Source organism: Eptesicus fuscus, chromosome 5, assembly GCF_027574615.1.
Source record: "Eptesicus fuscus isolate TK198812 chromosome 5, DD_ASM_mEF_20220401, whole genome shotgun sequence".
Classification (NCBI taxonomy): domain Eukaryota; kingdom Metazoa; phylum Chordata; class Mammalia; order Chiroptera; family Vespertilionidae; genus Eptesicus; species Eptesicus fuscus.
The window spans coordinates 22,414,029-22,436,343 of NC_072477.1; the positions used below are offsets into that span (position 1 = coordinate 22,414,029).

The window sequence follows — 22,315 nt, forward strand, 5'->3', positions numbered from 1 at the left end:
GCCAGGCTGAGGAGCTTGGGTGTTATGGGGTAGGTTTAATGCTATAATAACAATAGCTAACATTTCTTCAATGCCTACCTTGTGCCAGGCCGGCACTGAGCTAAACTCTTCACCTAGATTATCTCATTTAATCTGCACAAGGACTCTATGAAGTATTTGAACCCGGGCTGGGGGTGGGGGCAAAGGTGAGTCCTCCAGTAATTTGAATGTGGGGCAGGGAATGGGGTGGGGCCACAGAGACACGGAGTTGATCAATTGAACCAATCTTTGAAATGGGAGTAGAACTCTGCTGGCCATCAAACCAAGCAGAAGCATTTGTGTGAACAAAGCCTTAGAAGCCGGACCAGTGGGGTTCAGTGAATATAGCAAAACTGAGGCCAGGCTGAGCAGTGGGGAACCTCCCTTAAGCAAGGGAGTGGCATGACCCGGGTTGGGCTTCTGAGCCATCATGGGCACTAGTCTGCTTTGGGACAATGGAATAAACCTCATTGGTAGTTCCTCAGCTGCCTAACATGCCGTCTCTCACTTGCTGCTTAATCCCTAACCTTTAAGGAGGCTGTAAGAACTCTAGGACCAGATCAATACAGGGGATGTATTGGGGTCAGGAGGGCTACTGTTGGCTTCCTCAGATCATGCCCTGTGGCCACCTGACCTCAAGGCCAGCCCTTGCACTGTGGTGAGGAGACAGCTATAGGGTCCCCATGGGCCCCAGAAGTAGCTTTCCTTGGAGAAAGGAACTTGAGAGTTTTCAGGGGCCTGAGCTAGGTCAGTCTCAGACCTGGCATAGAAGCCCCCTGCCAATCATGGCACAGCAAGGATGCCTTCCCCTCCTGGGCCTCAGCATGGGTGTCCTTGTCCTTGGCCTCTGAAGGAAATGTCCCAGGACCCCCTGCAGGGCTGGCTCCAACTCAGGCCTTTTCCGTGTGTTTGCAGACATAGACGAGTGTGAGCAGCCAGAGGCGTGCCGTGACGGGCGGTGCACCAACACGGAGGGCTCCTACCACTGCGAGTGTGATCAGGGCTACATCATGGTCAGGAAGGGACACTGCCGAGGTAAGGAAGTGGGTGCTGCCCCACCATCTCCTGTCCCTCCCATGCACTGATTGTCCCAACTCCCCTTTCTGCTTGTCCCTGACTGGGCCCCTTGATGCCAAGCCCACTCCTATAGACAGAGGCCTGTCTGGGAACTTTTGAACCCTTCCATCCCCTCAGCAATATTTTGGCATCCCGTCTGCCCCCTGAAGCAAGTTTGTGTACATGAGACCCCGGAGCATCCCCGTGTACGCCTGTGCCCCTCACCGCGGGTCATAGTACTCGCCTTGTGCAGAGAGAAGGAATCAGTCTACCTGGGAGGCACCTGGGGCCTCAGCCTTGGCCTTCTTGCTAAAGCACGTAGGCTCTGAGCTCCTCAGAACTGGACCACATCCTCGATGACCCATAATAATTGTCTATGTGTTGGACACCCCAACGAATTTTAGTTGAGTGAATGAACGAGCCCCTATCCTTACTCCATTTTTCAGGCCAAAAGATGGCTGTGACATTGCCAACTGGCTTGAACCTGCCACTATTACGCCACCTCCTGGCAGCTCTGCCACTGCCACCTCCCTGCCGGGCTCGGGTGTCAAATGCTTGCAAGAGGCTTGGGTTAATGTGCTTCCAAGACTGGCTGAGAAAGGAATACATGAGGGTAAATCAAGGTTCTCTCTGGAGAGAAATCCTGCCCCAGATCTGAGGTTAGGCCCAGCCTCCAAGCTTTTTTCCTGACCAGGACTTGCCTGGATTCAGAGGGTCATGGAGGTGAGGGGTAAGCGTGTGTGCCTTGTGAAGGGCGAGCCCCCTTCCCAATGCCACGACTACAGAAGCGAAGTCCATAGTCCTAGAAGGTCCTAGCAAAGGTGGCTGGGGTTGTAGGACAGAAAACTCAGCGCTGCATGCCCGCCCCCCCCCCCAATATGTTACCTTCCACTCTCAATGCCTTCCTCTTGGTGCTCCCCCTTTAAAACTCAAGGCTGCACGATCAAAGCCAGAGCCCCTTGTTTTCATTAGCACGATGGAGGCAGGCAGCCTGGCACCTCCAGGAGAATGGAGAGGGATGGGAGTTGCATTTGAGGGGTGCCTACCATGGGCCAGGTAGTGTGCTAGGTACCTGTCAGATTGCCTCATTTAAGCATCACAGTATGAATTTGACCTTGGACTTTATTAAAAAGGAAAGCAAAACTATAGGAAATGAACCAAGCAAACACCAGGACATCAAAAAGATCAGATATATGCTAACCGGTCCATGATAGGGGCACAGGCTCTGGTGGAGGTGGGCTTGGGTTTGGCTCTTGTCTCAATGTCTGAAAACTGAAATCATCATGGCCATCTCAGAGGCTCTAGTGAGGACCGAATAAGCCATACAAGGTGCACATGCAGAAGTGAACACGAAGAAGTGTTACTATCTGAGAGCCCCATTCTTTTTCACATCTAGACCCCCGCCCCCGCCCCACATGCCCCAGATCACACCTCTGGGTTGTCTCCTCTCCTTCCGGAGGAAAGGTTCCAGACACACACCTCAGCTGGGAGGCCAGGCTGAGCTCCTGGCCCAGGGCAAACGCTGAAGCTGTTGAAAGAAAGACTGATGCAGCCTGAACACTTCTCCATGTTTCCATCAGTAACCACAGACCCGGCCCAGCACCCCAGGAGCCCAGTCAATTTCCTCTCCTTCTTTCTTCTTTTCCAACTAAGAAACCACTCTCTCTGCCGACACTCAAAGTCTCTGCTGAAAGGCCTGAGTGGTCTGGACGGCAGCCCATCTAAAGTCTCAATGGTATGTCTTCCGTACCAAGACTCGGGGTTCCCACGGAAAGGGGTTACATTCCCCTGCAGGCTGCCAGGGCTTTGCTGTCCCCCACCCACATCCAAGGTCACCTGAGCCTCTAGCTCCTGATGAAGCACCTCCCACCCTGCTTTCTCTCAAGGAGCAGAGGTGGGCGCCCTTCCATCTCCTGGTGCGAAGGCTGAGGCGCTGGTGGAGAAGCTCCGGAATTCTCCCCGCGTGGACAGCAGGGTGGCAAGCTGGTCCCTGGAGTGACTGTTTCCCTGGGTCGTCTGGGGTCTCTTCAGCAGCCTCATACCAAGAGGGTGTGAAGCTTTAGTCACATGGTCTCATTGTGTGATCCACAAACATTTGCGGAGTGCCAGCTGTGTCCCAGCCATGGGCTAGGGCAGTGATGGCGAACCTATGACACGCGTGTCAGCACTGACATGCGTAGCCATTTCTGCTGACACGTGGCCGCATGCCGAGGATGAAACATTTGCTGCTCCTGAGGAGGAAACATTTGCGACTAGAGTCTTGGAGTTAGTTTTTTCCTCAAAGTGACACACTACCCGAGTTATGCTCAGTTTTTTGGCGAAGTTTGACACACCAAGCTCAAAAGGTTGCCCATCACTGGGCTAGGGATATAACAATAAGTAAGAACGATAGCTCCCACCCTCATGACCAGGTGAAACCTACCAAAACATACCATAATCTTAGGTTAAAATTCAAACCCTAGCCCTGGCTGATGTGTCTCAGTGGTTGAGCATCAATCTATGAACCAGGAGGTCACTGTTCGATTCCTGGTCAGGGCACATTGAGCCCAGTGTGGGGGCATGCAGGAGGCAGCCGATCAATGATTCTCTCTCATCACTGATGTTTCTATCTCTCTCTCCCCTCTCCCTTCCTCTCTGAAATCAATACAAAAAAATATATTAAAAATTTTTCAAACTCTAGACTAGGCAGAAAACCAGGCTCCACTCCAGGCACCAAAAGGTTAGTGGAACAGCCTCAGTAAATCTGGTGACAATGGAGGCAGTGCCTTTAACAGGGACTGGTTAGCTGTGGCAACTGCTTTATGCAGAATCTGTATCTGGCTCCTTGTGATTGGTCAGCTAATGGCTCCCATTTAGAAGAGGCCTTCCCCGGCTCAGGTGGAGACTAAGAGCTGCTCTGCTCTTCTGCCCTCCCTCTCCCACTTGCTGACAGACCCCTCGGTGTGATCATCGCTGGCTGGGGCTCTGAGGAAGGAAGGCAGCGGTGGCCTCCCAGGACAGACTAGGTTAGGTTGCACTAACGAACAGCTCCAATCTTTGCGACTTAGAACACAGCGAACTTTTTAAAAAAATGTTTATGAGTTTATCTGAGCCAAACTGATGACATATGCTGGGAGCAAGATCCCAAATGCTCCCAGAAGATAGCAAACTTTATACCTGACCAATGCCACATGCCCATCACGGGTCAGCTGGGTTTCCTAGCTCTAGAACCAAGCTAAATGAATAGCCAGCGTCTTGAATGCGGCCAGAAGATGTCATTATAGAACAAAAAGAGCGCTCTGCAGCGTTGCACACAATTAAATGCCTTGGTCCATAAATCACACACTTCGTGCACCACCTCCGCAGATGTGCCCAGATAATTTGGGACAGGACAGACCTCAGGGGTTTGTGCTGCTGGCAAATCTAACCTCCTTCCTACACTGCCAGAAACCTGTAGGCGAGATCTGAAGACTTCATTATTCTTCTCAGTGTGGTCTTAGAGGCGGAGCCTTGCCTCCCCCTTGTTCTCCTTGCCTTTATACCTGAAGTCTCACCTTCCTGAAGAAGGGATCATTCCCAGTGGCTTGGCCCAGCCTCCTTCCCATACCTCTGCCAAGGCCAGCAGGCCATGGTGCTGGTTGCTGTCTCCTGGGTGGCCAAAGAGGTGGTCTTAGATCCTTCATTCCCTCCTTTTCTGTCTCATTCTCTCCATCTCTGTCTTTACAAAAATCCTTAGAATAGTTTAGCTTGGTGTCACCACACCCAACTAGAGCCCTCGGCTGCCCTCTTTCCAGAGATGAGCCTTGTCTCAGTGTCCCCAAGATTACGTAGGAGTGCTCAATATTTCCTGGCAGATACCCACCTGACTAGCCACCTGCCCTGTGAATGGAATGTCTTCCTCTTCTTCTGGACCCTCAGGATGAAATTTGGTCTTGAGAGGGCTTTGATGTGTCCGGTCTCCTGCAGGCCAAACAACCTCAGGAGACACTCGTTTTCATCCTCCACTGCAGTGCCCAGGTCCTGTTCTATAGTGACATCTTCTGCCTTTAGTCCCTTGGCAGAAAGCCTGTGTCTGACCCTTGGCCCTCCCTTCTGCATTTCCTCCATGGGGCTGAGTAGGTCTTCCTCCTGAACAGTAGGGCCTCTGAGTCTGCATAAGCAGGTAGACTTCCTCCAAGACAACGACAGTCACCCATTTAGGGAGAGTAAACGCCCCTGTTTCTTCTGGAGCTCAGTCAACCTGTGTGTCAGGACCGGGAGCCTTGACACTGGGCTGGAGGAGCATAGTGTCTTCCTGCAGCCCCAATCCAGAGCTCTCTCCCGGTGCCAGGACTTTCCTAGCTCAGCCAGGTCCCCTGGGGTCTTGGACATGGACTCCTGAGATGCCAAGTCACATGGGGAAGAACCCTGTGTGCAGTTCCTGGGAGCAAGATATCCATCCTCCTCCGTGTTGTCACTCTTCCTCCCACAGCTAGTGGTAACCACAGCCTGCTGCTCCTCTCCCTCCTGGGTCCCCTCTTCCCCTGCTTGTCTGGTTGGTGCTCGGGCTCATCCTTTCTGGCTCAGCGTGGGTCCCGGGAGCCCTACATGGTCCATGGCTGGAAGAAGTCTCCTCTCCAGCATGAGAATCTTGCCAATATCCACCCTTAGCTCTGCATCAGCCTCAGGGCTGGTCTTGGCCACATCCAAGACCAGTGGTCCTCTTCGGTCCTCATTTTCTGGTACAGGAAGCCCATTTTGCCTTCATCACCTAGTTGGTGATCTATTCTGGGGCTTGCTGTGCCAAGCACATACAATCCCAGTAATTGTCACCACTTATAAACAAACATGAGTTCATCAAGGGAAATAAGAAGGCTGTTCCCAGCCTAAGTGCCCATCAGCAGATGAGTGGATTGTAAAACTGTGGTACATCTACACAATGGAATACTATACTGCTGTAAAGAAGAAACAACCCCTACCATTTGCAACAGCCTGGATGGGCCTGGAGAGCATTATGCTAAGTGAAATATCATAAGCCAGTTGGAGAAAGATAAATATCACATGGTATCACTCATTTGTGGACTATAATGAACAACATAAACTGATGAACAAAAATAGATCCAGAGACAGAGAAACATCGAACAGACCGTCAAACCTCAGAGGGAAGGCAGGGGGGGGGGGAGGGGGGGGCGAGGGGGAGTAAGAGATCAACTGAAGGACTTATATGCATGCATGCATATAAGCATAACCAAAGGACATAGACAGTAGTGGGGGTGAGGGCATGTACTGGGGGGTTGGGAGCGGCCGGGGAGCAGTCAATGAGGGGAAAAGGAGACATATGTAATACTTTCAACAAGAAAGAATTTAAATTTTTAAAAAAAGGCTGTTTCCAACAGCCCAGGTCACTAAGCAGCCCCAACCCAGAGGTCTCTCCCTGTGCTAGGACCTTCCTAACTCGGTCAGATCGCCTGAGGCCCTGGATATGGACCCACCCTCCCACAGCTAGTGGTAACCACAGCCTCTCACACCCACCCACCCAGGGGATCTCCCCTTCTAAAGCTCTTCCGCCTCTCTCTTTTTCCAGGACAGTGGGTGGGAAGCAGAGCTGGGAACACAGGACAACACTCACTTTTTCCTACGTTCCGTCTGTACAGACACTGACATTCTTCCCTCCCAGCCAAGGGCAGGGTCAGGATTTGCTTCCTCACAGACCTACCCATGTGCTGTGGTTCCCAGGGATGACCAAGGGAGGGGCTGTTATTTTGCAGATATCGACGAATGCCGTCGCCCTGGCACCTGCCCCGATGGGAGATGCGTCAACTCCCCCGGCTCCTACAGTTGCCTGGCCTGCGAGGAGGGCTACAGGGGCCTGAGCGGGAGCTGTGTAGGTGAGGGCTGCTTGCCAAGGTACTAAGAGGACTGTTTGGCCCTGGGACCTCTGGTTGAGCCCACACACAGGGAGAGAAAGAGGTGGGCAGAGGGAAGCGGTTTGGAGGCTATGGTCCTTCATGAGCCGGCTGGGTTCCCAGATGACGTTGGGCATGAGATGGGTGTGCTTCAGTTACTGATGCTCCGCTCTCTGAATCAGCTAGGGTGGGGGCCACTTTGGCTCCTCGGTCACATCCGTTCGGGAGCTACAGCCCAAGGTCCCAGAAGCCTCTGAGGCTGGATCCTGGGTAGAGTGAAGTGCCAAGCATCTTGGGAAGAGGCAGACTCTGGTGGTGTGAGCTGGCAGCCAGGCCCTGCATCCCAACAGCAGTATCTAGACAGCACCGCCTAGCTGGACAGTGGGTGCTCTTCTCCCTCCGGAGGGGGCTGCGTGTCAGCTGTAGGAGGAATGTTCTTTCCCTCCGCCCCTGCAGGAAGGAGGGCCGGGGGTGCAGAATGCCAGGAGGGACTGAGCTGTGAATAGATGCTTTGAGGCTCTGGAGAGGGCAGACATTTCCCAGGCCCTTGACACTGCCCTTCAGCCACCCAGGCAGAGCGTGGCCTTTCTTTGCATTGCCCACTCACCTTTTGGAGCTGGTTGTGAGGCTGGGAACATGAGCTCATAACATGTTGGCAGGTAGGAAGCCAGAGAGGTTCAGGACCCCTGTAAGGTGATTCACAGGTCTCAGACACTTCACTCCGGGTGTCCTTGGAGGGGCCAAACCAGGGCTGAGGGACCTGCCCCCCTTTCTGGGACATATGCAGGGTTCTCCGTGCTACTAGTTAAAGATAAAGTGAGCTCCGCGGGGAAGGGCATCCTGCCCTGCCTAGGTGAGTGGGGCCAGGAGCCGGAATGACCTCGTGGCCTTCGCAGGGTGGCCTCTGGGTCCTCTGCATGGTGGGTCCTCGGCCTCATAATGGAGATTCTCTAAGCCTGACTAGGGACTGCCTGAAGGAGAGGAGGCCAGCTCGCTACCCTGGACTTCTCCCCACAGATGTGAACGAGTGTCTGACCCCCGGGGTCTGCGCCCATGGAAGGTGCTACAACCTGGAGGGCTCCTTCAGATGCTCCTGTGAGCAGGGCTACGAGGTCACCTCGGATGAGAAGAGCTGCCAAGGTACCAAGATGCGGAAGCAGGCTTCCTCCACAGCACAGCAGCCCGCAGCTCCTTCCCTCTGTACACACACTCCCAGCCCACCCTGGTCCCGCATCCCAACCACGCTACCCAACACATCGCTGCAAGTCCGGCCTTTCCCCTGTCCCCACCCACCTGTCAGTCTGCTGTCCTGGCACGTCTGTCCCGCAGAGGCCCACACAGCACTCGTGACCTGTTTCAGATGTCAACGAGTGTGCCAGCCGGGCCTCGTGCCCCTCAGGCCTCTGCCTCAACACGGAGGGCTCCTTCGCCTGCTCAGCCTGCGAGAGTGGGTACTGGGTGAATGAAGAAGGCACTGCCTGTGAAGGTAACCCTGGGGGGGGGGGTGGCAGAGAGGGACCGAGAACATAATATAGTCCCTCCCAACGAACACTCCATTTGTCCCCTAGCTTTGGGCTAATGCTGAGGGTCTCCAGGCTTAGGCTAGAAGACCCTGTATATGGACTGGGCCCCAAGGAGAGCTTCTCCTGTCATAATCCTCAAGTTTAGAGGTGAGGACAGGAGGAAAGGGGAGCCCGAGACCAGAGGGAAGCTTACAGTAGAGTTGCCCAGGAGCATTCTGGGGAAGGGGTGCTGAGATTGCCCTAGAGGTCCACAGCCAGGGCTGCCCTTCCCCAGGGGCCTGGAGAGAGTCCTACACGCTCAGAGAGGGCGGCCAGAGGCCTGGGAGGTTCCTGCCTGACCAAGAGGAGGGAGCCCTCCCCAGCCCCCAGGTGACGGCTGCTGTCTGCCCCAGACCTAGACGAGTGCGCCTTCCCGGGAGTCTGCCCCTCAGGAGTCTGCACCAACACCGCCGGCTCCTTCTCCTGCAGGGACTGTGACCAGGGCTTCCGGCCCAGCCCCCAGGGCCACACCTGTGAAGGTAAGAGCCCCTGTGGCTGATGAGGGAGACCAGGCCATCACCCTTAGAGAAAGGAGTCGCTGGGACACAGCAGGGGCTGTTTCCAGACTAGGGGCCCCTCTGTCCACCTCAGATGGGGGGCTAGCTATAGACACCTGCAGATCTGGGGCCGGGGGCCAGTGAGCCCTGGGTCACATGCTTCAGTGCACATCAGCATCGCTGAGGGGTGCAGCTCCCCGGGCCTTGTCCCAGACCTGCCAAATTAACCTCTGATATGGGGTGGGGGGTGGGATCTGCTTTCTAACAAGCTCCCCAAAGGTTGCTCTTAAGGATGGGCACTGGACCTCTATTTTGAAAAACACTGGCCTGTACCAGGGGATCTGTAGGCCAACTTGAAGACTCTAGTTTCTGTTATCTTCTCAGGTTCTGTGTATCTGTTTCCTTGGTTTAGTTCTCATTTGTGTTCCTATTGCTTCTCAGTAAAATCTGAGCCATAAGGGCCTTGGGGTGAGGCCATCCTAGGCCGGGTTGCTGAGAGAGGCCAAGTGTCCCCAAGGTGAGCACTGTACGGGCAGCTGGAGAAGCCCAGCCTGAGGCAGCGGAGCCTGCCGGGCTGGGGCAGAAGTGGAGGGGGTGTCAGCCTGCCCGAAGGCTCCCTTACAGCGTCTCCCAGCTGGGCTGCTTTGTAAGCGGGTGATGCCGCCATGGGACAGACTCCTCGGGCAGATGGCAGGCCCTCCGGAACCCTCCCCATTGGCGTCTGTCTTTGGGAGGTGCTGCCACGGGCTTCCTTCCTCCCGTGTGACCCTGCAGACGTGGATGAGTGTGAAGACCTCCAGAGCAGCTGCCGGGGAGGCGAGTGCAAGAACACGGCTGGCTCCTACCAGTGCCTCTGCGCCCCGGGCTTCCAGCTGGCCAATGGCACTGTGTGTGAGGGTGAGCGGCTCAGGTCTCCCCACGGGGACCCGGGCCAGTGAGTGTGTGGGGAGGTGGGACCATTCCCAGGAGATACCACCGCCTGCCTTCTCCCTGCAGATGTGGACGAGTGCGTGGGAGAGGAGTACTGCGCACCCCACGGCGAGTGCCTCAACAGCCATGGGTCCTTCTTCTGTCTCTGTGCCCCCGGCTTTGTCAGCGCAGAGGGAGGCACCCGCTGCCAGGGTGAGAAGCCAACTTGTCCGTGTCCACTTGTCAGCAGCAGGGGGTGCTGCAGGCTAGACTAAAATGCTCCTGGTCCCACCCAGGGAAGGGAAGATGGGAGGCTGACCATGATGCACCCTCTGAACTCTTCGAGTGTCACCCTTCTCCCCTTGACAGAACCCCAGTTCCAGGGCTCCTCCCCGCAGCCTGGCCTCTGGCTTCCAGCTCTGAACTCTTCCTCAAACCTTCAGCCCTTCCCTACCCTGAGCCACTCCCTGGCCCTCCTATGGGCTACGTAGGGCCCAGGGCGCTAGGGACCCGTGGCTGGGTCCACTGACAGATGTCCCTGTTTCAGATGTGGACGAGTGTGCAGTCACAGACCGGTGTCTGGGAGGGCACTGTGTCAACACCGAGGGCTCCTTCGACTGTCTGTGCGAGACTGGCTTCCAGCCCGCCCCAGAGAGTGGGGAGTGTGTGGGTAAGGGTTTCCCGAGGGAACGGACAGGCTCTGCCCCACGTCTGCGCACCTCCCCTGCTGCCTGGTCCTCAGCTCCCTGGGACCAGGAACTGCAGCTTCCCGGAAGCAGGCGCTTTCCACACATGCATCACCCAATGGCTAACGCATTTACTGAGCCTCTGCTGACTCAGGGACTGTGCGAGGGTGACAAAATGCAGACAGTCATCATCCTTGTGCGAGCAGAGCACACAATCTAGCTTTTAAAGCCAAACTGATTCAATAGACATTTATTAAACACCTGCTAGGTTCGATGTCTTTTGCTAGGACAAATAGACAGCTACAGGCAATCTTGAAATTGAGCAAGGGAGACAGATACGAAGATAACTCGCTGTAATACACTTTGGTGAAGGTTTTATATACAGAGAAGTATCAAGTGCTCCACTCTAGGCAGACGGGTGGGGGAAAGGAGGCTAAGAACTCGGTGCTTTTCTAAATACTGTAGTGTAGAGCTCTTTTTTAGATGTTCGTCCCTGCTGGGTCAGGGGAAATGACCCTGAACTTGACGTTTGGGGGTTGACCCGATCACAGTAATTTGGAACAGATCAAGGACCCCAGAGGTGGTGGGGCATGGCCTGGGGATGCTGGGAAGGTGGGGCCAGAGCCGTGACCTGGCCCCTCCTGTCTCCTCTCGTGGCTCTGGGGACAGATATTGACGAGTGCGAGGACCACGGAGACCCGGTGTGTGGGGCCTGGCGGTGTGAGAATAATCCTGGCTCCTACCGCTGTGTCCTGGGCTGCCAGCCTGGCTTCCACATGGCCCCCTCTGGCGACTGCATAGGTGAGTAGGGAGGGGAGGGGGTCAGAGGCGGGAGGGCTGAAGCACTAGTTCTCATTTCCCCCTGAGGACATTATTTTTGCAGCTGTTTGAAAGTTCGTATATTTTCCATATAGCTGGGCTTGCACAAAAATTGAAGAGGAAGGCTAGAGTTTTCTTGTCCTGTGTTTAGAAGTTACTTTTTCACAGATCTTGGTGTTATTAGACCGAATCAGTAAGTATTCCCAACAAGTAAAGCGGGTGCGTGAGAGCACACCCTCCACTCCCGTCTCCCGTCCCGCAGACATAGACGAGTGTGCCAACGACACGGTGTGTGGGAGCCACGGCTTCTGCGACAACACGGAGGGCTCCTTCCGCTGCCTCTGTGACCAGGGCTTCGAGACCTCGTCCTCCGGCTGGGACTGCGTGGGTGAGAAGCCTGGGGGCTAGCTAGGCCCTGGGCCAGGGAAGGGGAGGCTCTCGGGCCCTTTGTCCCATTTCCACAGATCTTGGCTGTCCTGGATAGAGGCCCAGGGCCCTCCTCCTGAAATGGCCATGGTCACACGGCTCCATAATGGGTCCTCAGAGTGGGCAAGGAAGGGAGATGTCAGCTGGGCCAGGCGGGTAGGGGAAGCATGGCTACAGTCCGCCAGGGGGAGCAGGCACATTCATGAAGGCGCCACCCTTCTCCGGAGACCTCGGGGTCTCAAGAGGCATGTCGTTCAGAGAATGTGCAGAGGGAGAAACCCTTCTTCTCTGTCCGTTTAGTGACCCTGGTCTGCCACCCTTCTCTCCCTCTCCCCATGCCCTCTGTTCATCTGTTCCTCCTCTGGCTAACTCATACCCACTCCTGCTCTTCCCCCAAGACCCAGCCTCTTTTGCTTGAGGGGATAAGTATCTGCCTCCCCAGGCTGGAGGCAGGGGCAGAGGGCGTGGGCTGCCTCTTCTCCACCATGAGCCTGTCCTCGTGCCTGGCAGACGTGAACGAGTGTGAGCTCATGCTGGCCGTGTGCGGGGCGGCGCTCTGTGAGAATGTGGAGGGCTCCTTCCTGTGCCTGTGCGCCAGCGACCTGGAGGAGTACGATGCTCAGGAGGGGCACTGCCGCCCACGGGGGGGCGCAGGTGAGCATGCCCCAGGCCCCACCCAGCCATTCCGCACAACCATTCTCCAGCTCCTGAGAGGGAGCCTGGGCCAGGACTGGGGCAGTGTGGGCAGGGGTAGTGTAGCTGGGGGGTGTGGTATGTCACCTAGCCTCTCTCTCTCTCTCTCTCTCTCTCTCTCTCTCTCTCTCTCTCTCGATTGCCTGTCTGTAAGAGGGTGCTGATGGTAATAATGCTCACCACGTGGCGCTGTGGAGAGCACCAAGTGAGGAAACATAGGTAAAAGCGTTTTGTGCCCTGTGACGTGGTATTTAAATGTTAGATTTGTAAAGGCTGGGGCGTCCCAGAGGGCCATGAACAGACAAAACCAGGGGCCTCTATCACGCACAGGTCAGAGCATCCCCGAGGCCCCGCCCGGGGACCACCTCTCAGGCCCCGTCCGCACGGAATGCTACTCTGGGCACCAAGACCGGCCGCCCTGCTCCCGCCTCCTGGGCCGGAACACCACGCGGGCCGAGTGCTGCTGCACCCAGGGAGCCAGCTGGGGAGACGCCTGTGACCCCTGCCCAGCCGAGGACTCAGGTAAAGCCCCAGTGGTCCTAAGGCCTCTCAGGGTCAGCTCTGCAGGGTGACCCCGAGAGAAGGGGACAGAGCCCTCCTCTCTCTGAGCTCCGATGCCTCCCTACAGTCGAATTCAGCGAGATCTGCCCCAGTGGTAAAGGCTACATCCCCGTGGAAGGAGCTTGGATGTTCGGACAGACCACGTACACAGGTAACCTCCCTGCACATCCTGCTCCCCAACCTCACTCACCTGAGCGGGCCCAGCGGGCCCTCCAGCAGGTCCCGGGAAGCTCCTGGCTGCACGCAGGCCCAGACTCCCAGGTCACTTTCATCCCTCCTGTCCTGGGGCTGGTGACCTGCAGAGTTTGGGCTGGAAGTTCTGACCGGAGCTCCTCTGGGAATGTTCATACAACCCCACCTTGGTTTTTCTGCTCCCCCGAGGCTGAACCCTCCAGGAACAAGCTAGGATGCGTTGACTAACCCAGTTACGGGCACAGGGAAAGAGCGGGGCATGCTCTGTGCAGAGGCCAGCGGCAGCTACTTATCTCCCTGCCCCACTTACAAAGCCAGCAACTTTGGGGAACCGATACTCAAATGGGTAGTTTAGGTGTGAGCACCCTAATCCCAGAGATGGGGGAAGAAACGATAGAAAACCAAGCACTATTTTAAGCACCTCACATGTATTAATCTTTTAATCCTCATAACAACTGTAAGAGGTTAGTCGTATCTACATTTTTAGGCAGGAAACTGAGGCAAGAACTGAAGCAAGTTGCCTGGAGTTACCCAGCTAGCAAGTGGCAGGGCCAGGATTCAAACCCAGAGCCTGGCTTTGGAGCCATGAATCCCAGGCGCTGCTTCTCGCCCCCCCCCCCCACCCCCCACTCCCCTCACCTCAGCCCTGCCCTCCACAGATGCTGATGAGTGTGTGATGTTCGGGCCTGGTCTCTGCCAGAACGGCCGGTGCCTCAACACGGTTCCCGGCTACATCTGCCTGTGCAATCCTGGCTACCACTACGATGCCACCCGCAGGAAGTGTGAGGGTGAGGATACACTCCCCCCAACCCCCACCCCCGGCCCACAGCTGATTGCTCACCCAGCCCTGTCAGCCAGCCCCTGACTTGCTGGGAGTTCCCCTTCCAGGGACAGACACTAGCTGGCTGCAGCAGGCAGGTCTGAGGTGAGGGGAGCTGTGGCGACGTCGGGGATTGTATGTGAGGACCTGCTGGAAAACTATCCCTGGGGAGGGGTCTCCCAGGCTGGGCTGGGGGCAGGAGAGGGGGAAGCAGGGTGCTACCTCTCCTTTATCAGTTACAAGCAAATCCCTTTGCCTGAAAGTGGTCCGTGGGCAAGCCGCCTTGGCACTGCCCCACACGTCCCTCCGTCTCCCTGCCCCCACAGATCATGACGAGTGCCAGGACATGGCCTGTGAGAACGGCGAATGCGTGAACACGGAGGGCTCTTTCCACTGCTTCTGCAGCCCCCCGCTCACCCTGGACCTCAGCCAGCAGCGCTGCGTGAACAGCACCAGCGGCATGGGTCAGTGGGCCTGGGATGGCGGGGCCGCAGGGGCCGTGGACCTGGACTGGGGGCTCAAGAGCCTCTGTCTGTGCCACCAGAGGATCTGCCTGACCATGACATCCACATGGACATCTGCTGGGAAAAAGTCACCAATTACGTGTGCAGCCAACCCCTGCATGGGCGCCGCACCACCTACACGGAATGCTGCTGCCAGGATGGCGAGGCCTGGAGCCAGCAGTGTGCTCTGTGCCCCCCCACGAGCTCTGGTGAGAGGGCGGCCTGTGCCTGCAGGGAGGGAGGGGAGACCCTGCAGAGCCGGCTGGGCCACAGGGTGGAGAATGCCCTCGCCTTGGGAGGGGGGTTTAGAAAGGAGTAGGGCAACCAGAGTCGTGGCCCTGTCTTAAGTCCCTGTTGTTTGGGGATAAAGTGGGGCAGGCGGTGGGGCACGGCCAGGAGCTCTCAGAGGGCACCGGTCCCAGCATGCGCCTCTCCCCGGGGGAGTGAGCCAGGGGATAGCACACCAGGCTGTCGCTACCAGGAGCCGGGCCCAGCTTCCTCTCTCCCTCCTCCCTGACAGAGGTCTATGCTCAGCTGTGCAACGTGGCCCGGATTGAAGCAGAGCGGGAGGCTGGGGTCCACTTCCGACCAGGCTATGAGTATGGCCCCGGGTCTGACGACCTACACTACAGCCTCTATGGCCCAGAGGGGGCCCCCTTCTACAACTACCTGGGCCCTGAGGACGCCATCCCTGAGCCGCCCTTCCCCAACACAGCCAGCCACCTAGGAGACCATGTACCAGGCCCTGAGTCTCCCCTGCAGCCCTCAGAACTCCAGCCCCGCTACGTGGCCAGCCACCCAGGTCTGTGTTACTGCAAAAACGGGGGCGAGGTGGGCACCAGAGTTGCTTCGCTTCCGTCTCCTCCACCTGCTGATCACTGCCAGCAGGGTGAGGACAGGGAAGGGGAAGGTGCTCCAGGACGCCTCACGGGTCACTCAGGGGACAACTCTGCATGCCCAAGTTGGACCCTAACAACTCCCTCCGGTAAACCAGCACAGGAGACACAGAGGTACAGGACACCACCGTCCCAACCTCAAAAGCTTCCCAGCGGGAGGAAGTTGAGAGTGGGAGAAAGCGGGTAGAGAGAGCAGGTACACACCGTACTGTCCAATTTTCTCCCTCACCCTTAGGTATACAGAACAGCCTGCTCTACAAGTTCAAACTTGTGACCCGAAATGTTAACTCGGGATTTACAATCACTTCATTTACTTATTTTTATTTTTATTATGTTTTTTGTTGATTTTAGAGAGAGAGAGAAAGGGAGAGGGATAGATAGAAACTTTGATGAGACACATCGATTGGCTGCCTCCTGTACACTCCCTACTGGGGACCGAGCCCACAACCTGGGCCTGTGCCCTGACCAGGAATCTGAACTGTGACCTCCTGGTTCATAGGGTGATGCTCAACCACTGAATCATACCAGCCGGGTGGGATTTACAATCACTTTTTTATTTTTTTTTATTTTATTTGATTTCAGAGAGGAAGGGAGAGGGAGTGAGAGATAGAAACATCAATGATGAGAGAGAATCATTGATTGGCTGCCTCCTGCACACCTCCTATTGGGAATCAAGCCCGAAACCAGGCATGTGCCCTGACCCGGAACCGAACCTGTGATCTCCTGATTCATAAGTTGATGCTCAACCACTGAACCATGCTGGCCGGGCTACAATCACTTTAAAGGCCCACTGTGGTGATTTGGTTTGTAGGTGGCAATGACCCCAGCACTCAGGACTCGGATGGATTCTAATGAGGAAGTCAGGCCTGGCATCTGTCAGTGTACCTGCCCCAGGCACAGCCACCTTCCCAGACTGATTCAGTCTGCAGTGAGATTAGGGATGGCGTCTTTTTCAGGGGTGGGGAGTTGCTTAGAGAGAAGTGGGTTAGGCAGACCTGGTAGTTTTGCTTTGTGTTGAGTAAGAGTAATCTACTTTTGCTGCCTATACCCTCCAAGCAGGAAAAAAAAAAAAGTGTTTTAACAAAACACCCTCCCACCAACCACAACAAAACCAAAACTATATAGATACCCACTGCTCAGGAGCCCTGGTGTTGTGAAAGCAGTGAATCCCATCCTTCTTGGAGGCCTCATTTAAAGGTCTACCCCACCTAAAATGACTCTTATTTTTAAAGAGCATTGCCTTTTGTTTTAGCATCTTTCTGTGAAAGTTTTATGACCCTCCCCACCCTCACCCCAGGAACTCAACAGGGGCCACTCTCTGTAGTGGAGGGTCAGGGTCAGGGGTGGGGTCCAGGCCTCAGCTCCCTGCTCTGACTTCCTACCAGAACACCAGGCTGGCTTCGAAGGGCTTCAGGCAGAGGAGTGTGGCATCCTGAACGGCTGTGAGAACGGCCGCTGTGTGCGTGTGCGGGAGGGCTACACCTGTGACTGCTTCGAGGGCTTCCAGCTGGACATGGCCCACATGGCCTGTGTGGGTAAGTGTGGCATCAGAGTGGCAATGCCCAGGAAGCAGACTGGCCCTGACGCCTCCACGTGGGAAAGTCAGCCTGGCCCCTTGCTCACCTTAGGGATGCACAACTAAACTGGGGTCCATAAATCCACGGTGGCCCCCTAGTGAGGCTGCCCAGCGCCAGGTCACCAGGTCGGGTGGTGAGAAAGCTCCAAAGGAAGGCGGCATGCAGTGTTTAGACAGCTTTCCATCAAGGTGCCCAGACAGAAAAAGGCAGGGACAAGAGTATGGTCACTCTCCTGGGCACAGTATGGGCTCACTACCACCTGCTTTGTGTCCTGGAGTTGTTTAGCTTGGGGCAGTGACTTCAGCCTCGGGCTGCCGTACCTAAGATTGCCCTGCAGGGTGGGGGCCGGGATTGGTGATCAGGGGGCCAGAAGCAACAGGCCAGAGGCCCTCGGGCTCCTGCCATCTCTCTCCTGCCTTCCTTCTCCTTAGATGTGAATGAGTGTGATGACTTGAACGGGCCTGCTGCACTCTGTGCCCATGGTCACTGCGAGAACACGGAGGGCTCCTACCGCTGCCACTGCGCCCCAGGTTATGTGGCCGAGGCAGGGCCCCCCCACTGCACTGCGAAGGAGTAGCAGTGAGGGGTCAGTGTCGGCAGCTACCTGGAAATGGGCCTCAGGCAGGGGCCTTGAGGGACGCTTTCCTCGCTGGGAAGATACCATGAAGTCATCGGGCAGGAGGCCCTGCGGCCCCACTGCCAGCCAGCCTTGCCTGCTTTTCATCTCTCCCAGTTTAGGCTCGGGCTGTGAGCTTGTCACTGCCTCCATGCCACCATGCCCTTGCTTGGCTCAACCACCACCAAATGCTTTAATGCTTCAGCCACTGGCCACGAGGCCCAGTCCGCCATCTGTCCTGGCCTTACTATGAGATGCTTACCAAAGGATGGCCCTCATTCTCCCCCTCAAGCTGTGCAAACGTGCAAGGTCCTTTGGCCTTACACTACCTTTTCCAGCCATGATGCACATATCATCCTATGACTGCAAAACTGGGTCAGAGGCTACGTCTGTCTTAGGATGGTCCTTCAGAATCTATGGAGCACAGAAGGACTGGAGAAAGTTTGGGGAGTGACTCCAACGCCTCCTACCAAGAACCATCACTGCCACTTGGTCAGTCTCATCTGGACCAGATTTTGCCACATCATCTTACAGCCACTTCGGTGGCCCCTGGGAGGGGCAGAAGATCCCCTCATCTCAGAAAAGCAAGACTGCTACTAGCTTGCTGAGTGTAAGAGACACAAATGAAGGGGAGCAAGAAGACTGAGAAAGCAAGAGGGAAATGTTAAAAATAGAGGGAATTGAGAAAAAGAAAAGGGGTGGGGAGCCAGGGCTTCACACAAATCTAAAGAAAATAGTCCGTTGCTTTGAGTAAATATTCAAAATGTACCCAGCGGTAGCTCCTTTGCACAAGGGCTGCCACAAGACAGGGTGCCCGTCTCGGGAGATCTGTATTGAATACACACTGCTCCTTACAGGAAACACATTTCTCCTGGGCTCTCCTTTTGTGGACACCAGTTTGATGTGCTGCAAGTAAAGAGGTCTATTTTCTAGCTTGTGGAATGCAGCGTAGTCCTGTTTGGGGGGAAGCCAGATTTCCTATGTTGTTTCTCCTCTCTTCTCAGAAGCCTCTGCCCTCTCAACCTTCATAAAATGGCTGGCTGGCATTCCTCTGAGTTTACAAGGAAAGACCCACTCCAACCTTGGCTAGCTGGGAATTTAGTTAGAATAAAGACATGTACATCCGGGCCCTTCTGTTTTTGTTTCACATGAAACCACATTTCTATACCATGTCGGCTAAGTATTAGCGAGGAGGCTGCGCCTACCTCTCGCCAGCTCTGCCAGTAGCCTGTGAGTGGGTTCCAGTGGGAAAAGGTCCTTTACTCTTCTGAGACGAGAAAGCTCTTTGTATTCCTCTAATGAACAGCAATGTAAATGAGCAAGGCTCCCTGTGCCTGGAGACATGGAAATGAATACTATTTTCTTAATTTAATCTGTCCTGTCCTACCTGCTGCTCTGATTGTCAGCCATCACATAATAACTTATTGAATGCTTGCTCTGTGCTAGGCAATGTTGAGTGCTATACCCAAATTTCATTTAATTATCCAACAATCCCATTTACTATTTTTATTCCCAACTTAGAAATGGAAATATTCTGACCTTCACTCAGAATAAAAGAAATGTAAGTTACACCACCCTGAGACACTCTTGTCAGTTGGCAAGCATCTGGGGAAAGAGGCACTCACATACATAGCTGACAGAAGGATAAAGTGATACAACTTCTGAAAAGGATATGGAAATGTCTTTCTATATTATAAAATCACTTACTCTTTGAATCAGTAATTCCACTTCTAGGAATTTAATCTTCAGCTATTTTCTCACCAAATGTGAAATGACATATGTAAGAGGTTATGGTATAGCATTATTTGTAATAGCAAAAGATTAGAAACAATTACTATTAATTGCTATGGAGCCCTAAAAAGAAAAAGTGGCTCTAAATGCCTTGATACGATATCCAAAATAGATGAAGGGAAAAAGGAGGGTTGTATAGCAAAGTGTAACACATGCTGCTATTTGTCTAAAGAAAGGGGAGAATTGGGTATTTGCTAACTCCATCTTACACCCCATATTTCAGAGAATGTCTCACCATTCCTCAGTATACCCTGGTGGCACTGTGCTTCCATAAATGCTGTTCCCATTGCCCCTCCTCCTAACTCACCACACTGCTTGCCCTTCCAGAGATATTTCATGCATATACACACATTTCTATGTACTAAAAACACAAACAGCATGCTATGCATGCTGTCCTACACTTGCTTTTTTCACTTAATTGTATGTTTTCTCTCTTGGGCCGTGACCAGCACGCCTAGAGTCCTGAGTAGTGGCAGCTGGGGATTGAGAAAAGGAAAAAAAGAGACAGACACAAAGACTTTAAGTAAAGCTGGGACCAGGTGGAACGCTGCCTTTGGATGGAGAGACAGTGACCCAGAGCTAGTGCAGCGCATTTATTATATACAGCATGATACCAGGAAGTTTTACTAGAGTTTAAGATAAAGGAAATTATGTGAAATCATGGTTAAAGATCAAGCTACAATTCTTCATTCTTGTGACTTCTTTGTAATTGTCACTCCTGGCTGAGCCCAGATAATTGTGTCTGTTCCTGGCGCCTCGCTGAACTTAGATAATGAAACCCACTCCCTGGCGCCTGAGCTAAAGGTCAGGCTGACAATATACCTGCCTCTGGCAAGGTATATTTCCAGGCCGTGGCTCTGCCGACGCCACTGGACTCAGCTGACAATCAGCTCATGTGCCTTCCCACTCAATACATACTTGCACATATGAGCTCTCTCATCCTGTTTTATAAGTGTATACTATTCCATTGAATGGATAAATCATAATTTATTTAATCAATCCCCCACTGGTGGACATTTCCATTGTTTTCTAACTTTTGCTATTAGAAATAATGCTATAATGATTATTCTTGTGCAAATCTTATTTCATATTATTTCTATGGGATTATATACCTGTGGGCTAAATTCTTAGAAACAATGGTAACTTGTGGGGAGGAACACAGGGTGGATGGGTACAGGATTGGAATACATTTTCATTGTATCCCCTTTTGTGTCTCTTGGAATTTTGTACCATATGTATTACCTATTCAAAAAAATAAAATATTTTTAAATACAGCTGCTGGCCATAGACTATTTAAATGTTTCGTCTCTCTCTATATTTACCTGACTATATTTTACAAATAAAGCCAGATAATAATTATTTCAAAACTTTTTTTTAATTCACTTTTTTTTATTTTTTGTTAATCCTCACCTGAGGATATTTTTCCATTGATTTTTTAGAGAGTGGAAAGGAGGGGGAGAGATAAACAGAAACATCAATATGAGACACATAGAATGGTTGCCTCCCACATGCACCCCAACCAGGGCCAGGAATCGAGCATGCAACTGAGGTACATGCCCTTGACCGAATCGAACCTGGGACCCTTCGGTCCGCAGGCTGACACGCTATCACTGAGTTAAACCAACTAGGGTTCAGAACTTCTTAAAGCAAACTTCCCTTAAGCAGTCCTGTGGTATTTCCATAGAGAAATGGCAGAGGAATTTTTAAAAAGCAATCGTAAATATCTATCCTAGATCCATAGAAAAGTAGTTTCCTGCTTGACACAAACATACAAAACCATAATGCTGCAGTGAACAGTGTTAGGCCCTGCCCACTGCAAGCTGTGTGATATCAGCTCAGGGACAGAGTTTAAGGGAGAGCCATCCCATGACCATCAGTGCTGCCCACTTCTCTCCACAGGATGGTCCTGCCAACGTCAACCTTCCACTAGGATGCTTTATAACAAAAGGCCAAAAGAATAGCACTCAGCTCTCAGAAGAAAAAAAAAAAAAAAGAGTATCTTCTATTATTTTCTCCTAATCATAGAGAAACAGAGGGTGGATGGGAAACCTATAGTTTTCAGACCACTAGTCACTATCAATCACACAACTAAAGCATCATGCCACAAGGTAAGATCTGGACATTGGCCAAGAGGACCCCACTCTGGAGCAACAACATAAAGCTATTCACAACATAAAGCAGATCCAGGGCTCCCCGGCCTTTGGTTCCTGCACTATTATGTTTTGCTAAGGCAAAGGGTAGGGCATGATGCCCCAGGCATTCACTACCTGCATATGCAGTTAAATAAAATCAAGTCTGCAACAAATAGGGCCTTGATAACCTCCCCTTGAAAGGGAGGCAAAAAACCTACCTTCTGATGCTAAAAGAGTGTAAAGTTTTCCTAAATGAACTGCAGTGAGCAAAATTTGTGAAACTATCTGCTGGCTTTTATGGCCTGCCAGGAAGAGGACATCTGGCCAGAAAATGCCTGCAAAAGATCCTAAACCTGTTTTACATTGCTTACTATTTATTCCCAACAAACTGCCCACTGTCCCCATGCCCTGTGTTCTTAAAATTTCTGTCACCCACCTCCAATGAAGACTTCTTGTTATTTGAGGTTCCCCCATAAAGCTTTCTGTGTGAAATAAGGTGATTTCTCCCAAATCCATTCTTTCTAAACACAAAATTCCAGTTTTCCCACTAACAGTAGGTACTTACATATAGGCATTCTAAGAGACCTTGTTCTGCCTAATAAACCACCACAATTCAATGGTTTATTTAGCTACTAACGCTATTATGCTTATGCTCACTATAAATTTTAAAATCACCAAATCAATAAGTAACCCACAA

General features: G+C 53.3%; 1 protein-coding gene across 1 annotated transcript in view; it reads left to right on the plus strand.

Annotated features, from left to right (window-relative positions):
- The window catches only part of LTBP2 (latent transforming growth factor beta binding protein 2), a 94,489-nt gene extending 73,738 nt beyond the window's left edge, over positions 1-20,751 (plus strand). The window contains 19 exon segments of the mRNA XM_054715918.1: positions 934-1,053; positions 6,801-6,920; positions 7,956-8,078; positions 8,299-8,424; positions 8,854-8,979; positions 9,772-9,894; positions 9,994-10,119; positions 10,454-10,576; positions 11,262-11,393; positions 11,674-11,799; positions 12,348-12,491; positions 12,861-13,052; positions 13,159-13,242; positions 13,943-14,071; positions 14,430-14,567; positions 14,648-14,815; positions 15,127-15,495; positions 16,888-17,037; positions 17,511-20,751. Coding sequence (XP_054571893.1) covers positions 934-1,053; positions 6,801-6,920; positions 7,956-8,078; positions 8,299-8,424; positions 8,854-8,979; positions 9,772-9,894; positions 9,994-10,119; positions 10,454-10,576; positions 11,262-11,393; positions 11,674-11,799; positions 12,348-12,491; positions 12,861-13,052; positions 13,159-13,242; positions 13,943-14,071; positions 14,430-14,567; positions 14,648-14,815; positions 15,127-15,495; positions 16,888-17,037; positions 17,511-17,656 — 2,765 coding nt within the window. The 3' untranslated portion in view covers positions 17,657-20,751.
- Positions 20,752-22,315: the final 1,564 nt, after the last annotated feature.